Below are 15,000 nucleotides of genomic sequence, written 5' to 3'. Positions count from 1 at the left end.
TAATTATTATTATTATTATTATTATTATTATTATCATTATTATTATTATTACTGTTTTTTTTATCTCGACTTCACCCAGGATCGATCTCGGTCCCTCTACTTGTGAAGCAAATGCTCTACCAACTGAGCAATCGGTACCCCCCCCCCCCCCCCCCCCCCCCCCCCCCCGCCCCCCAAGCCCGCCCACCAAGGCCACACAATTACTATTTAGAGTATACGTTCATTAAGATAAGTATATTCCATCAAAAAGTCACAATAAAAACGGCGGCTGTTCAATCTTCCATTTAATTTATCTGGCCAAATCACCCGAGGCGTTTACGACAATAAAAAATTGGAATGGGATTTTATGATAAAACAAAACAAAGGTAAAATATACGAAAATAAATTTATATAATATTTATATTATTTATATTTATATTTATATAAAACAATGTTTATCCCAGTGATTGTTTGTCAACGGCGATTGAGTTTTTATGCGACGAAGTACTTACCGACGTACACTAACAAATTGCCTTTTTTATTTTGGTCGAAAAATTTAAAATCAAATTGCGACGCATTGTTTCAAAGCGGTTTTATATCGGGTTAAACTGGTGCAAAGAATTAGATTTCAAGCTTGACATTTAGAGTTATCGTACAAAGTTTGCACAGCCGATCATGACTTTCGATTCGCACACTTTTTAGTGATATAAATTTTTGGAAATTTTTTTCAATACCTGAAATACGTGAATTACGCAATCACAGTATTTAATTGCTTCAACCGATATTCCTTCTTGCATCTTGAAACGGTAAAACAAAGTGACAGCTTATATTTTGCTCCATTAAACTCCAAAGATACTAAATTGTTTTAAATATTTTCGTCCATTGAGGATGGTTGGGTTTGTTTTTTTTTATCCATAAAAAAAACGGAATCTGGTGCGGCTATGTGTTCTAGTGGTATGACAGCCGCTTTCAGATCGGAAGGTCCTGGGTTCGAGCCTCGCGCTCGGCGCATAGTTGGGTCCTTGGAAAAGGCTCTTTACTCACATTCTCTCACCGTACTCAGGTGTAAAATGAGTACCTGGCCGTTAATAGCGTTGTCTTTGTCCGAAAAATTGTAATATCGCCTAACAGGCGTCATGTCCCGTCCTACATGTTAAATGTTGCTGTTGACCAGGGACCCCTTGTAAAGCGCTTTGAGCACATTTAGTGGATATTGCGCTATATAAAGCTCAATTATTTTTTTTTAATCCTCTTACTCTTATAATTTCAGCATTTAACGTTTATTTCTTTAATTAGCTCATTTCGATATTTAGCACCAGTCCTGGGTTCGAGCGGTGTATAGTTGAGTCCTAAAATGAGTACCACTCTCAAAAGTAGTCCTTCAGAGCCATTGGGCATCATTATGATGATGAAGATGATAATGATAACGATGATGATAATGATGATGATGATGATGATGATGATGATGATGATGATGATGATGATGATGATGATGATGATGATGATGAAGATTATGAAAATGTTTATTATTCTTGTGATGGCCAAAATAGATGTATTTTTGGCTTTGATTATAATGATAATGGCTATGGAGACGATGACAATGATGATGATATTGAATATCTTCTCAATCTAATCAGTCTATATATTTGAGTTTGGAGTAATATTGAATTGGTTCAAAGATTTGATGGTCATTGGGACAAATTTAGATTTGTGTCGATTAGTGTGGCATTAAAATAACAATAATTTTTTTTTAATTCACTTTATTCATCCCAATGGGGAAATTTGTCTTTAGGGTCTATTCCAAGGGAAGACTGGAATAACTCAGGCGTCAGTCGCAGAGCAGCGCCGCAAAGTGAGGTGACTTGCTCAAGGCCACATAGCGCGGCGGGTGATCGAACTCGGTACCTTTTGGGTACGAAGCAAGGACCGTACTGAGCCGCGCTGTCCCATAGTACGGCATGACACCTGTTAGGTCACCTAACAGGTGTCATGCCTCGTCTTATATATATATATATATATATATATATATATATATATATATATATATATATATATATATATATATATATATATATATATATGTTTTTTTTTAATTGAGTTTTTATATAGCGCAAAACATACTCAAAGCGCTTTACAAGGGGTCCCTGGCCAACAGCAACTCTTAACATGTAGGACGAGACATGACGCCTGTTATGTAATATATTTTTTTTCGGACAGAGACAACGCTGTTAAGACCAGGTATTCATTTTACACCCTGAGTACGGTGAGAGAATGTGAGTAAAGAGACTTTTCCAAGGCCTCAACTATGCGCCGAGCGAGGCTCGAACCCAGGACCTTCCGATCCGAAAGCGAATGTCATAATACAAGACCACATAGCCGCACGAGTATATTATGTTAAGCGTTGCTGCTGGATGGGGATCCCTTGTAGAGCATTTCAGCACGATTAGTGGATATTACGCTATATATATACATATATATATATATATATATAATATATATATATATATATATATATATATATATATATATATATATATGATCAAATGCTCAAGTATATATGACGGGTCACAAAAGACAATGAATTCAAATGAATATGAAGTAAAAATTTCTGATCAAAATATAAAAAAACGTTTTGTCAGTTTGAGCAAATTTGTCTTCTTGTTCCTTCTAATTGTTAAGACAGCACATAGCATAGTTAACGCAGCACATAGCACAATTGATTTTATCAAGTAATGAGAATGCTTGGCTCGAGGCATATCTAGTAAATAGAGGAAGATTCAAAAGAAGATGATAGGAAAAAGAAAAAGATTAGATGGATAAGAGGTGATGGTCTCGTCCAATATGTTGAGTGTTGCTGTTGGCTTGGGATCCCTTATAAAGCGCATTGAGCACATTTAGTGGATATTGTTCAAGTTTATGCGACGGGTCACAGAAATCAATGAATTCATAGGAATATGACGAAATGATTTCTGGTCAAATAAATTATTGCTGCTTTTCGTTTAGCCAAAAAAGAATCCAACATCCGACAGTCGGATATAATGAACAAAAAACAAATCTAATTATAACCTTAAACGTTAATTGTCTGATTGATATAATTTAGTAAGAATGACAGCAACGGGGCAGCGTGGCTCAGCGGTACGGTCTTTGCTTCCTACCCGAAAGGTATCGAGTTCGATCACCCGCCGCTGCGCTATGTGGCCTTGAGCAAGTCACCTCGCCTTAGCTCAATTTGCGGCGCTGCACTGCTACTGACGCCTCGGTTATTCCAGTCTTCCCTTGGAATAGACCCAAGAGACAAATTTCCCCTATGGGATGAATAAAGGGAATTTTATTTATTTATTTATTTATTTTTATAAAAATGGCTATCAAAAGACAATAACAAAGAACTGGGTGAATGACGTAAATTTCGTTCCTTCTATATGAAGTAAATTATTTCTGGTCAAAATATTGCTGCTTTGAGTTTATCCAAAAACACTCAAACACCGCCAGTCGGATATAATGTACCAAAAAACAAAAATATGTACAACCCTACAAGTTAATTGTCTGATTGATAGAATTTTGTGAGAACTACTCATAAAAACTATAACAAAGAACTGGATGACGTAAATTTCGTTCCTTCTATATGAAGTAAATAATTTCGGGTTAAAATGGTATAATGTGTTTTGTCAGTTTGGGGAAATTTGTCTTCTTGTTCCCTCTAATTGTTAAGGCAACACATAGCATAGTTAAGGCAGCACATAGCATAATTGATTTTATCAAGGAATGAGAATGATTGGCTAGGGGCATATCCGGTAAATAGAGGAATATTTAGAGGAAGATGAGAAGAAAGAAGAAAAGGATTAGATAGAGAGGAAGTGATGTTTGTCGTGGTGATGGAATGTATCCAAGGTATTTTATCAAGGTAAATGGGTTGATGTATGGAAGAATAGGTGAATTAATGTTATGGTAAGATAGGATGGATTGAGGAATAGGGAATGAGATTAGCGGAAGAGTAGCGTCCCTTGATTGCACCCATAGTCTGTGACGTCACTGGCAGAAAAGTTATCAGAGAGAGAACGTCATGTTGGTTGTGCGCATGCGTCTCTCGTCCTCGATTCCGATGAAAGCGGCTTGAGACACTTCAAAACCAAATTGACGTTCTCTCTGTAAGGTGACGTCCAATCAAGGGACGCTACTCTTCCGCTAATCTATTCCCTATAGGGGTTTGTGGTTGTGGAAGGGAGGGGGGGAGGGGGTATTTGTGGTGGTGATGTTAGTGGTGGAGTTGGCGGTGGTGGTGATGTGGTGTTAATTGGTGGCAGTGGGTGGTGGCTGCGGTGGCGTTGGTGGTGTGGAGGTGATTGTGACAATTAATTGTGTTTGAGGTAAAAATTGAGCTTTATCAAGCGCAATATCCACTAAATGTGCTCAAAGCGCTTTACAAAGGGTCCCTGGTCAACAGCAACATTTAACATGTAGGACGGGACATGACGCCTGTTAGGCGATATTACAATTTTGGTAATGGTATCGGTGGTGGTGGTGGTGGTGGTGGTGATGGTGGTGGTAGTCATAGTGGTAGTGGTGCAGCGGTGGTGGTGATGATAATTATGATGATGATAATGGTGGAGATGATCAAGATCGTGATGACAAAGGAGACCGAGGAGGCCGAGGAAGAAGCAGAGGGATGGAGCATAATATAATACTAAGAAGAGAAAGAATAATATTACGAGTATGAGCAAATAGATGGTAAGGAAGAAGATGAGGGAGAAGCTGATGAAAATGGTGTGAAGATGCAAATGAGTCCAAAACATGAAAATATGTTTTTAAGTTCTTACAAAAGAAGCAACAAATTCCAATATTTTAACAAGCGATAAAGATAAACGAAGGAAGCGTAATAGATTGCCACGTCATCGGATATGTAATACGTTCCAATAATGCTGAAATAAAAATAAAAGTTGGCGATTCCTTTTTCTAGATATGCCAACCACTACTACAAAAATCTCGTAATATTACGAATTTTCGGTTCTAACGAAGATATAACTAGATATATAAAGATTTTTTATTCAAGTAAACGGCTTAAAACCGATGTTCTGGTGCCAGAGCTAGTAGGTCTATTGTATAAAGGAGTTTGGAGCATTATTTTAACGTATTAAAGTTTCAAGAAGGTCCCTGAAAACAACGAATTTTTCCAGTTTCAAGTAGGTCCCTGAAAACAACGACTTTTTTCAGTTTCAAGTAGGCCCCTGAAAACAACGATTTTTTCCAGTTTCAAAAAGGTCCCTGAAAACAACGAATTGTTCCAGTTTCAAGTAGGCCTGTGAAAACTACAAATTTTTCCAGTTTCAATAGTCCCCTGAAAACAACGATTTATTCCAGTTTCAACTAAGCACCTAAAAACAACGAATTTTTTCCAGTTTCAAGAAGGCCCATAAAAACAACGAATTTTTCCAGTTTCAAGTAGGCCTGTGAATACTACAAATTTTTCCAGTTTCAATAGACCTGGAAAACAACGATTTTTTCTAGTTTCAAGAAAGCCCCTGAAAACAACGAATTTTTCCAGTTTCAAGTAGGCCCCTGAAAACTACAAATTTTTCCAGTTTCAATAGACCTGGAAAACAACGATTTTTTCTAGTTTCAGTAAGCCCCTGAAAACAACGAATTTTTCCAGTTTCAAGTAGGCCCCTGAAAACTACAATTTTTCCAGTTTCAAGTAGGCAGGTCTGTTTTTCTTTTACGACTTGTCAAGTTTTCATCGATTGTCATAATTGGCGACAAAACATTGACAATTACTGAGTCTGTAGAACATAGTCTGCTTGGTACAATAATAATAAATGCTAACGAGATAGTTACAGTATAACTCTCAGTACGCTTGCTATGGATTTTTGTCAGCTAACTGGCATCGAAATGTCAAATTTGTCTTTAGACACCGCACTTAAAATGTGAATGACATAATGTTCTTTGATTGCATTCCAAGGGAGATGATAAGCAATTGGAAAAAAAAGACGGGGGGGGGGGTGGTGGAAAGAGAGACTACTAATATAATTGATGATATTCTATATCGTTTATTTACTTTAATCGTCATGCCAATTCAACAGTTTTAGATTTTATTGAAGGAATGATGTTGACGTCATTCAGCTCCTTATCATTAGACCTCCATTTGGTGATTAGTTCTCACTAGAATATATCAATAAGACTATAAAAATGTTAGACTATACATCGGTGTGGTATCAGAACATTGCCTTCGTAAACATAATATAGCCTGACAATGTGACTGATTTATTTTGGCGTTATTCTTAGGTTAAGTAGTCGAGTGAGTTGTCATTGGGAGTGCTCAATGCGAAAACTTGTAATCATCCAATTAATTGAAGCCGACGTGCATTTATTTGCAGGTCCGTTAACTCAATTCCTTATGGACTCACCGTTGTAATGGAAACCTCAATAAATAACACAAAATATTGTCCATTACACAATGTTAAACTAGTGGGTTCGGATGTCAGACCTGCATATATGTACACATCGGTTGTAGCATTGGTTACAATTCACGATTTGTTTTCTTTTGGTGGTCTGACCTTGTACGGGTATTTTAAAGGAATTTTTTATCAGTGTCAGGCTATGTACGAGTTTACGAAGGCTACGAGCAGATGTAGACCGTAGCCTTCGTTAACTTGTAACCTGAAACTAAGACTTGTAGTTTGACGTCATTCTTAGGTAAGTGTACCGCCTAGTGAGTTGTCGTTAGTATTACTCAAGGAAAGAAATGGCCCCACTGTATACATCTCATGATTTGCTTTCTTTTGGTGGTCTGCCCTTGTAGTTTGAAGTCATTTTTTTTTTTTTTTTTTTGGCAGTGCCATTTTATATGTTTACAAAGGCTAGGCATGAAGGCGCCCATTGAGCAATGAATTGAAAGTGGCAAACCTCACCTGGGAGACCTCCGATACAGCTCGACATCCAGGGCTGCCAGATGGCCACATAAGCGGCCTGATTGACCAAAATCAGCCAAGCAGAGAATAATACTTCTATTAATTTAACTTTTAATTTTAAAGTTTATTTAAATAACAATTTTTCCAGTCTAGTTGATTATTTAATTACCAAAACCGACGACTTTTTCAAGGAGGTCAAAGATTTGTAGTGTTTGGTCACGCGAGGTTCTATTTGGCCATTTTTGAAGTCGAAATTGGCCACGAGGAACTCTGGCTATCTGGCAGCCCTGCTGTCATAATATTTGTTCTCATCGTTCTCATTCTTGTATTCTTTTCAAGTTCGACTAATCTATAGATAGAATGCGCTTGGCTAAGAAACGCATAACATTGCCATCCGAATCAACACACAAAACTATGTGTAACCTTAAACGCTTATAGTCTGGTTAATACAGTTTACTGAGAATCACTCACAAACGCGGATGGCAAAATACAATAATAAAGGCTTGAGTGACGTCATCTTCGTTCTATCTATACTACCGTTCTCCGAGTGAGAGAAAGAAATACATTTTAAAAAAACAAAAACCTGAACAGTTCACAACTACTGTCATTGTGAGTTGGATCGAAGCTTCTAGTCCATTGTCTTATTGCTATTTATGTTAATTTATTGTCCAATCATTTTAGCTCAATGTTCAATTTTTTAGGGGCAGCGTGACTCAGCGGTACGGTCTTTGTTTCGTACCCGAAAGGTACCGATTTCGATCACCCACGGCTGCGCTCTGTGGCCTTGATCAAGTCACATCGCCCTCTAGCTCAGTTTGTGGCGCCGCTGCACTGCGGCTAACGCCTGGGTTATTCCAATATTCCATTGGAATAGACCCTAGAGACAAATTTCCCCTATGGGATGAATAAAAGTAGTCCTTCAGACCCAAGAGGCCTATGGAGACGGAGTTATATCCCGATATCTATAGCTTGAAAGGGACAAAAGCAATTTCTTGCTATCCTTTTGATAGGACGCTAGTCTATCGCAAAGCACTTTCCGCCAGATATAACAGACCTAGTTACCCATTCGCTATTGGGTGGACAGGGGGGGGGAGGGGGGAGGACGGAAAAAAAAGCTCGACAGCACCTGGGATCGATCTCGGTCCCTTTCAGTGTGAAGCGAGTGCTCTACCAGCTGAGCTATCGGGACCCCCATGGGATGAATAATGGGAATTTTATTCTATTTTATTTTATTTTAATTTATTTGGCATCTAGTTCATCCTGACATGACATCAGATTGATGTGATAGGTCATTATTTAACGCCGACTTTAAAGGGTTAAAGTAGTGTCAGAGTAATCTTCCGAATAACTGGCCAATCAAAATCGAGTACGTGTCAGTAATAGATGTATATAACAAGATGTTCAACGGGCGTCTTTTTGCGTGCAAAAGTTCAGATTCAAAGTAGTTGCGGTGCTAAAGTTTTGTCAGTACAATAAATTGCTTCTTTCTGGTCTTTTTATAGCTATGCTCTTACGTGCAATAGTTCCCTTTATCACATCAATAGTCAGCGTTTAATCGAGAAAATGTGCTTAACCGCCATCTTGTTGTATTTTAAATCTATGGTGTCATGGTATAGGTAGTGAATACTGACGACGTATGTTCTATTTAATGTTAATAATAACAATTATGATATTGTATGATATTATATATCTAGATTTGAAATAATTAAATATCAATACATAAGATGGCCGTGACAATATTTCAAGTGAATTGAGCAAGCAGTGAGTACAAAATAAAGATAAGCACACACACACAACCACACACACACACAAACACACACACACACACACACACACACACTCGCGCGCGCATACATACATACATACATACATACATACATACATACATACATACATACATACATACATACATACATACATACATACATACACACATGCATACATACATAAATACATACATACATACATACATACCTATATATATATATATATATTCGTTTGTGACCCATCGCCTCGAAACGGTATTACTTTTAGATGATTCAGATGTTAAAAGTATATTAAATTATAATATGTAGGCGAGTCGAAAACATTAGACATGGGAGAAGAGATTTTCTGGGGGTTTTTTATGCTATGCGCTTAATTAAAATACTCAAAACATAATGGACACGGTGAGTCACAATTCAGAATTCAGAGTCCATAAAAGACTTACCCTCTGCCTGACTTCAAATCGTGGGCATGTTTTGGGCATCTTGAGCTGCGCTACGAACATCAACGTTTCCCTGACGGTGAGGAATGAAATGAGCCTGTCGTCCTGCCGCACGTAGCCTGCGCATGTGTCGACGATAGATTTGCTGCTCTCCACTGAGTTGAGGTACATTTTGCCGGTGACCCCGGAATTGACCCGATGGGCCATGACGTCCAACAGGGATGTTTTTCCAGAACCTTGGAGGATGGCATGGGTTGGGATCGGATGGAATTGGGTCATTCAAAACAAAAACAAAAAAAAAAAAAAAAACGTTTAACTCTATCCTTACCAGCCATTTTCAGGATTTTCCCAAAAAACTTCACACCCAACTAACACAAGAATATACTTTTTATCACTCAAACACAATAGGAGTAAAGTTCATCCGATGCATAATTTCTTTAGCAAGACATACTCTACAGCACACTAATCATTTTCTTTAAATTTTATGATGTACAAAAGAAATTTGAATTTTTTAAAAATGTTGGTTGTATCGTAACGAATGTGACGATTTTCCTATATTTGGTAAGGAGAGGGTTAAATAGGTGAATTATCAATAGTATAAAACAATGATGTGTAAGTAAAGCTCATTTTCGTGGTTTTATTGGGACATCCGGATTTGAGCTCGATTGTCGACGTCTCGTGTTTGCATTGCGCACAACATAAAAGTATTTAAAAGTCACCATTGCTCAAATTGATGAAAGATATGAAAGAGACTTGAAAGACATGGAATGAGCTGAGATGGCTGGCCCAGAACAGGAGTGTCTGGAGGAACTTTATCTTTCACCAAGAAACCAAGGATTAGTAAATAAGTATTGGTCAAATTGCTGCATTTTCTTAGGCTGACTAGGGTCGTGAACGCTTCTTCATTTCCGGTATCATCGCCTGATCTGTTTGACCATCTCAATGAGACGGTGAAATGTGTAAAAAACTTTATACACGGAGGTGGTCATCGAACGTCTTTTGTGTATACAGAACGGATAGTCAAAAATTCTTCTGGGTGCTTATATAGTGTCAAGGCTTATTTCCTTCCTTTTAATGTCCGCACTCTTCGTGCACAATGTATTATTACGCCAAGAGTCAGCGTTCAATAGGGTAAATTATACCCAATGTGCATCTTGAATTTTATATCTATTATTTCACAGCAGCACGGCGATGGTCACCAAAAGAAGGTGAAAACTAAGTCTTAGTTAGAAGTGCTCAAGCTACCAAATCATGTTCAAATTCGTTTAGTGCAGACTTTTTCCCTATAAGCTACTGTTAGCAATATCACTTGGTCAGTTTTTGTTGTTTAAAAAACAAAAAGAGCAAAGAGCATTAAGGGTCCTTCTTTAGCAAATACTTTTGAGTGTATCTAATGGGATTTCAGTAAGACACGTTGAACTGTATCCTATTGTTGATAATATGTGACCCATTGTCTCAAATCGTTATCATGTAGGAGTAAACTTTGCGGCTCGATGGTCTAGTGGTATGACACTCGCCTTCGGATCAAAGACATTATGATAAAAACATTGTAATATCATCACCTCACAGGTGTTAAGTCTTTGCTACCATGTTAGGTGTTGCTGTTAGCAAGATTTGGAATATAAAATAACCTTGAATTAATCAAAAAGAGAAATTTAATTTTTGTGGAGACATTCATCTTCTTCTAATAAACAAGAGACATTCAAACGTATCTGTCATGGTAAACCATTGGACGTTGTTGATGTTGGAGTGATCTCTACTCACTAAAATGTCTTTTTATTACATATACTGTCCACTTGCTTGTCGCAGTATATTATTATGATATAATTAATTTTTGGTAAGTATCAGTTAACCAGTTAGCTGTCATACTCTAGAAAGACAAGTATTTTTTTTAATTTGGCCAGAAAACTCGTTTTTTTAAATATCGATCGATATTTGAAGGACGAAAAAATGTTTAAATAATTATTGTCTTTCCCCACTACTGCAGTTAAACCCTCTTCCGCACTAGGACAGGACTGTCCCGGGACAGTCCTGTCCCAAATCTGTAACATATAGAATTTAGAGAGATCTTCCGCACCTATTGGGACGGGACAAAACAGTCCCGTTGTGTCCCAAGCCGTTGTGAAATGCTACAAAATCAGCGGGACAGGACTGTCCCAGTCCCGTGTTCATATCGTTTGTGATAGTAGAAAAATATAGCAGACTTCCGCACTAGGACAAAAAAGTCCCAGACTTGGCGGCGCCGTGTCAAAATTGAAATGCCTGTATTTATTTTCTGCATCCCAACAACTACTATACTACTACTACTACTACTACTACTACGACTACTACTACTACTACTTACTACTACTACTACTACTACTACTACTACTACTACTACTACTACTACTACTACTACTACTACTGTTGCTTCTGCTGCTGCTAATGCCACTAATATATTAATAACTACATCCCTTATATTTTGTATTTATTTCCAATTCCATTGTATTTATTTTCCAACAATAGTCCACACTTTATTTTAGTTCACTTTCTATACTGCATTACACAGTTCCTTCCCGCCTCCCCTCTTTTCACATAATTATGTACGCACCTTTTATAAATTTCTATTGCTCTGTTTTCATTCGCGCTTCCTCACAAAGTAGCAAACAATTTCCTGCCCATCAATGTTTTTGTTTATGCATCTTAACAACGCCACTACCACATTATCTCATTCGTCTGTAGTTTTTAATTCATCATGTGTTGTTGATGAAGGGGAAACCCGAAACGTCCATTTTATCTTTTTTCGTATATTAAACTGAAGCTTACATTCAATTTCACAGTTATAATTTATTTATTTATTTCAAAAAATAATTCTATGTGATGAAACCACGTACAGAAGGCATAGCAACATAAATATTTTCGGCAATTTAAAAACGTATGTTTATAAATATAATTTAAGAAGTGTCACACTTTGTGACACAGCAGTAACGTGTCTAAAACCGGTCGCACATCTATTCGGTAACTTGTGGGATCAATTATCTTTATCGTTATTTATTTCGGGAATTCTCAATGAAAATATTTTTAAGTAAGTCCTTCTGAGCCACTTGGACGCAGTGTAAAACAAATTAAGTCCTTTAGAGCCTTGTAGCCAATGGTGAAGGAGTTATTCCGGTTTCAATAGCGTGAAGCGGACAATTAACGTATTTGTTTGAAAACCTTTGAACGGGACGCTAGTCTGTAGTCTATCGCAGATTACTATCCCAGCTTGACAGGTACCCTTTTACACCTGAATGGAGTGAGTGATTGGAGTAAATTTTCTTGCTCTAGAAAGTACAAGTTGGCTTCGGTCGGAATCGAACACAGAACCTCTGAGTCCAGAGTACAACGCGCTAACCATAGGCCATCTTGCCTCCCAAGCTTATAAATCCGGAACTTATCCATGTTTCTGTGGCGTTGAGCAGACAGATAACAGTTTAAAATTTAAAATAATAAAATTCATTTTTTCATCCCATAGGGAAATTTTTCTCGAGGGTCTATTCCAAGGTAAGACTGGAATAACCCAGGCGTCAGCCGCAATGCAGCGCCGCAAATTTAGCTAGGACAAGGTATACCAGGCGTCAGCCGCAGTGCAGCGCCGCAAATTGAGCTAGGCGAGGTGACTTACTCAACTGATGCCTTTCGGGTACGAAGCATGCTGACTTTCTAGTATCCTCTTGAATGATGCTAGTCCGTCAAAGATTACTTTCATCAGCGAACTGGTGCTCTTTTGCACCTGGGTAAAATGAGGTGATTCTAAGAAAGTCATTTTAAGATAAGATCGGAGATCACCATAGAGTCTACGGAATTGACCCTTGAGCAATCTTTGGGTCATTAAAGGATGCACCCAATATTGTTTTCTCTTTCAATTTGTCTTTTTTTTCCACGTGGTAAAGCACAGAAATATGCAACCTCTATTTCATCCATTACTAGTAGTAGTAGTAGTAGTAGTAGTAGTAGTAGTAGTAGTAGTAGTAGTAGTAGTAGTAGTAGTAGTGTAGTAGTAGTAGTAGTAGTAGTAGTAGTAGTAGTAGTAGTAGTAGTAGTAGTCGTAGTCGTAGTCGTGGTAGTGGTAGTGGTAGTAGTAGCAGTAGCAATAATATTAACTCTTGCTATAAGAATATTTCATGATTATATAAATCTTATGAAACAAATCCCATTGTACAGTGTAAAAAATCATTATCGTCATGTCGTATCTTATGTTGATTCATAAAATGTGAATTATTAGAGTTGCAATAGCCTACAAAAAAACTTTTGAATCTTGTAAAAAAAAAAAAAATAATGCATTCGCGCAGGTGTGTCCTGGGACAGTCCTGTCCTAGTGCGGAACCCCTTTTGGATAGAAGTTTTCTCCAGTGGGACAGGACAAATTTGTCCCGGGACAGTTTTGTCCTAGTGCGGAAGGAGGGTAAGTGGTTAACGACGCGAGCACTTAGACCTGTTGATACGTCACCACAGAAAAATACATGAATTTAGATTTAAAATAGTGTCTGCTTCTTTACCTGAACCGCCCATGATGGCCACGAGCTGACCGCTTCTCGCAGTGAAAGACACATCTTTGAGGACTTGGGTCGTTACTGCTCCTTCCATCCATTCCCATGGCATCTGGTGTTTAAGGGGAGAGGGGGGGGGGGCAAGGCAAAGGAAGCCAACGACGAAATTTTTAATTATGCAATGTACAAAAGTTAATATATCAGTTTCAAAGATGTGTTAATTGCTAAATATGGAACGTGTGGGGTTCAAAATCTACCCTTCTTCGGCGAATAGCAAACACAATTAATGCATCACATTAAATCCAGATAGATCTGTCGAAAAAAAATTGTTTTTGCGCCTTATGGACAACATGTCTCGGCATATATGTTTGGTTTTGATGTCTTTTGAGCCCTTGTAAAGCGCTTTGAGCACATTGAGCACACTCTATATTTGCTCTATTTTTTTATAAGTTATACATATGATCGTTTTATCGGGTGAAAACAAATTGGAAGTTACCTGAACATTTGTAAGTTTTTCCCACCAAGATCCCGGTGTGCTAGTGACTGTGTAGTTGAGCTTGTCAACGTGAAGATCAATGGGAACGGTCTCTTGGGCTCCAGCCTCGATGTTGTTGAAGTCATCGCTGAGGGTGGAGGGAAGCTTAGAGTGTCTTGGCATAATGTCTGTAGTTAGTTATCACTGTGCTTGATTAAAATATACGCTTTTTTTTAAAGACACTGTTTTAAAATATCATATAAAAGCCTTGATTTTTGTACTCCGATAGATATGAACACGATTTAAGATGAACTCCACAAATCACAAAAAGGAGAGTCAAAGATTTAATAATCCTGAGAATTATTATCTTCTTTTTTAAATTATTATTAAAGCATATCCTTGTTTGACATTTTATTGAAAGACCTCATTCCATCTTGAAAATATTTTACAGATCCTGTGGCTACAAACCAATGTAGACCTGGCTACAAACCGATATACCCTTGGCTACAAACCAATGTAGACTTGGCTACAAACAAATGTAGACTTGGCTACAAAAAAAATGTAGACTTGGCTACAAACCGATGTAGATTTGGCTACAAACCAGTTCAGTGTAGACCTGGAAGAAAATCCAATTAAATAATCCGTATATTGAAACATGTATGTAAAATATTCAACAAGAATATATCAATATCACTTCATTCGTGCTCTGTTAAAAATATAAAAACAACAACAACACATTTTTAAAATCTTGGCCAGAAAACTCGTCCAGTGACTTCCTTGAAGTCCCTGGTTTGAGAGGATTTTTTTTTTTTTTTACAAGACGAGGATCATTTTAATCGATCGATATATTAAGGTTTAGTTTTCTAGCCAACATTTTAAAAACAAGTTGGGTTTTGTTTGGTTTTTTTTTTTACAACAAAATTATTTTAG

The 15,000-nt window shown here is 37.5% G+C and overlaps 1 protein-coding gene across 2 annotated transcripts in view; it reads right to left on the bottom strand.

Moving 5' to 3' along the window:
- Positions 1-15,000, bottom strand: part of LOC144962498 (ATP-binding cassette sub-family G member 8-like) — a 37,534-nt gene that overhangs the window by 22,413 nt on the left and 121 nt on the right. Inside the window, exons 2-4 of one of the 2 annotated variants that reach the window (XM_078895496.1) lie at positions 14,092-14,686; positions 13,605-13,707; positions 9,091-9,323 (exon numbers count right to left, since the gene is read on the bottom strand). In XM_078895496.1, coding sequence (XP_078751622.1) covers positions 9,091-9,323; positions 13,605-13,707; positions 14,092-14,253 — 498 coding nt within the window. In that variant the 5' untranslated portion in view covers positions 14,254-14,686. Of the gene's footprint in view, positions 1-9,090; positions 9,324-13,604; positions 13,708-14,091; positions 14,777-15,000 lie in introns of both variants that reach the window. The other variant, XM_078895495.1, reaches the window with a different exon arrangement.

The sequence above is a fragment of the Berghia stephanieae genome, chromosome 1 (genome assembly GCF_034508935.2).
Source record: "Berghia stephanieae isolate SIO BIC M18660-M18661 chromosome 1, UCSD_Bste_1.3, whole genome shotgun sequence".
In the NCBI taxonomy this organism is placed as follows: domain Eukaryota; kingdom Metazoa; phylum Mollusca; class Gastropoda; order Nudibranchia; family Aeolidiidae; genus Berghia; species Berghia stephanieae.
This window is presented reverse-complemented; position numbering and strand designations above follow the sequence as displayed.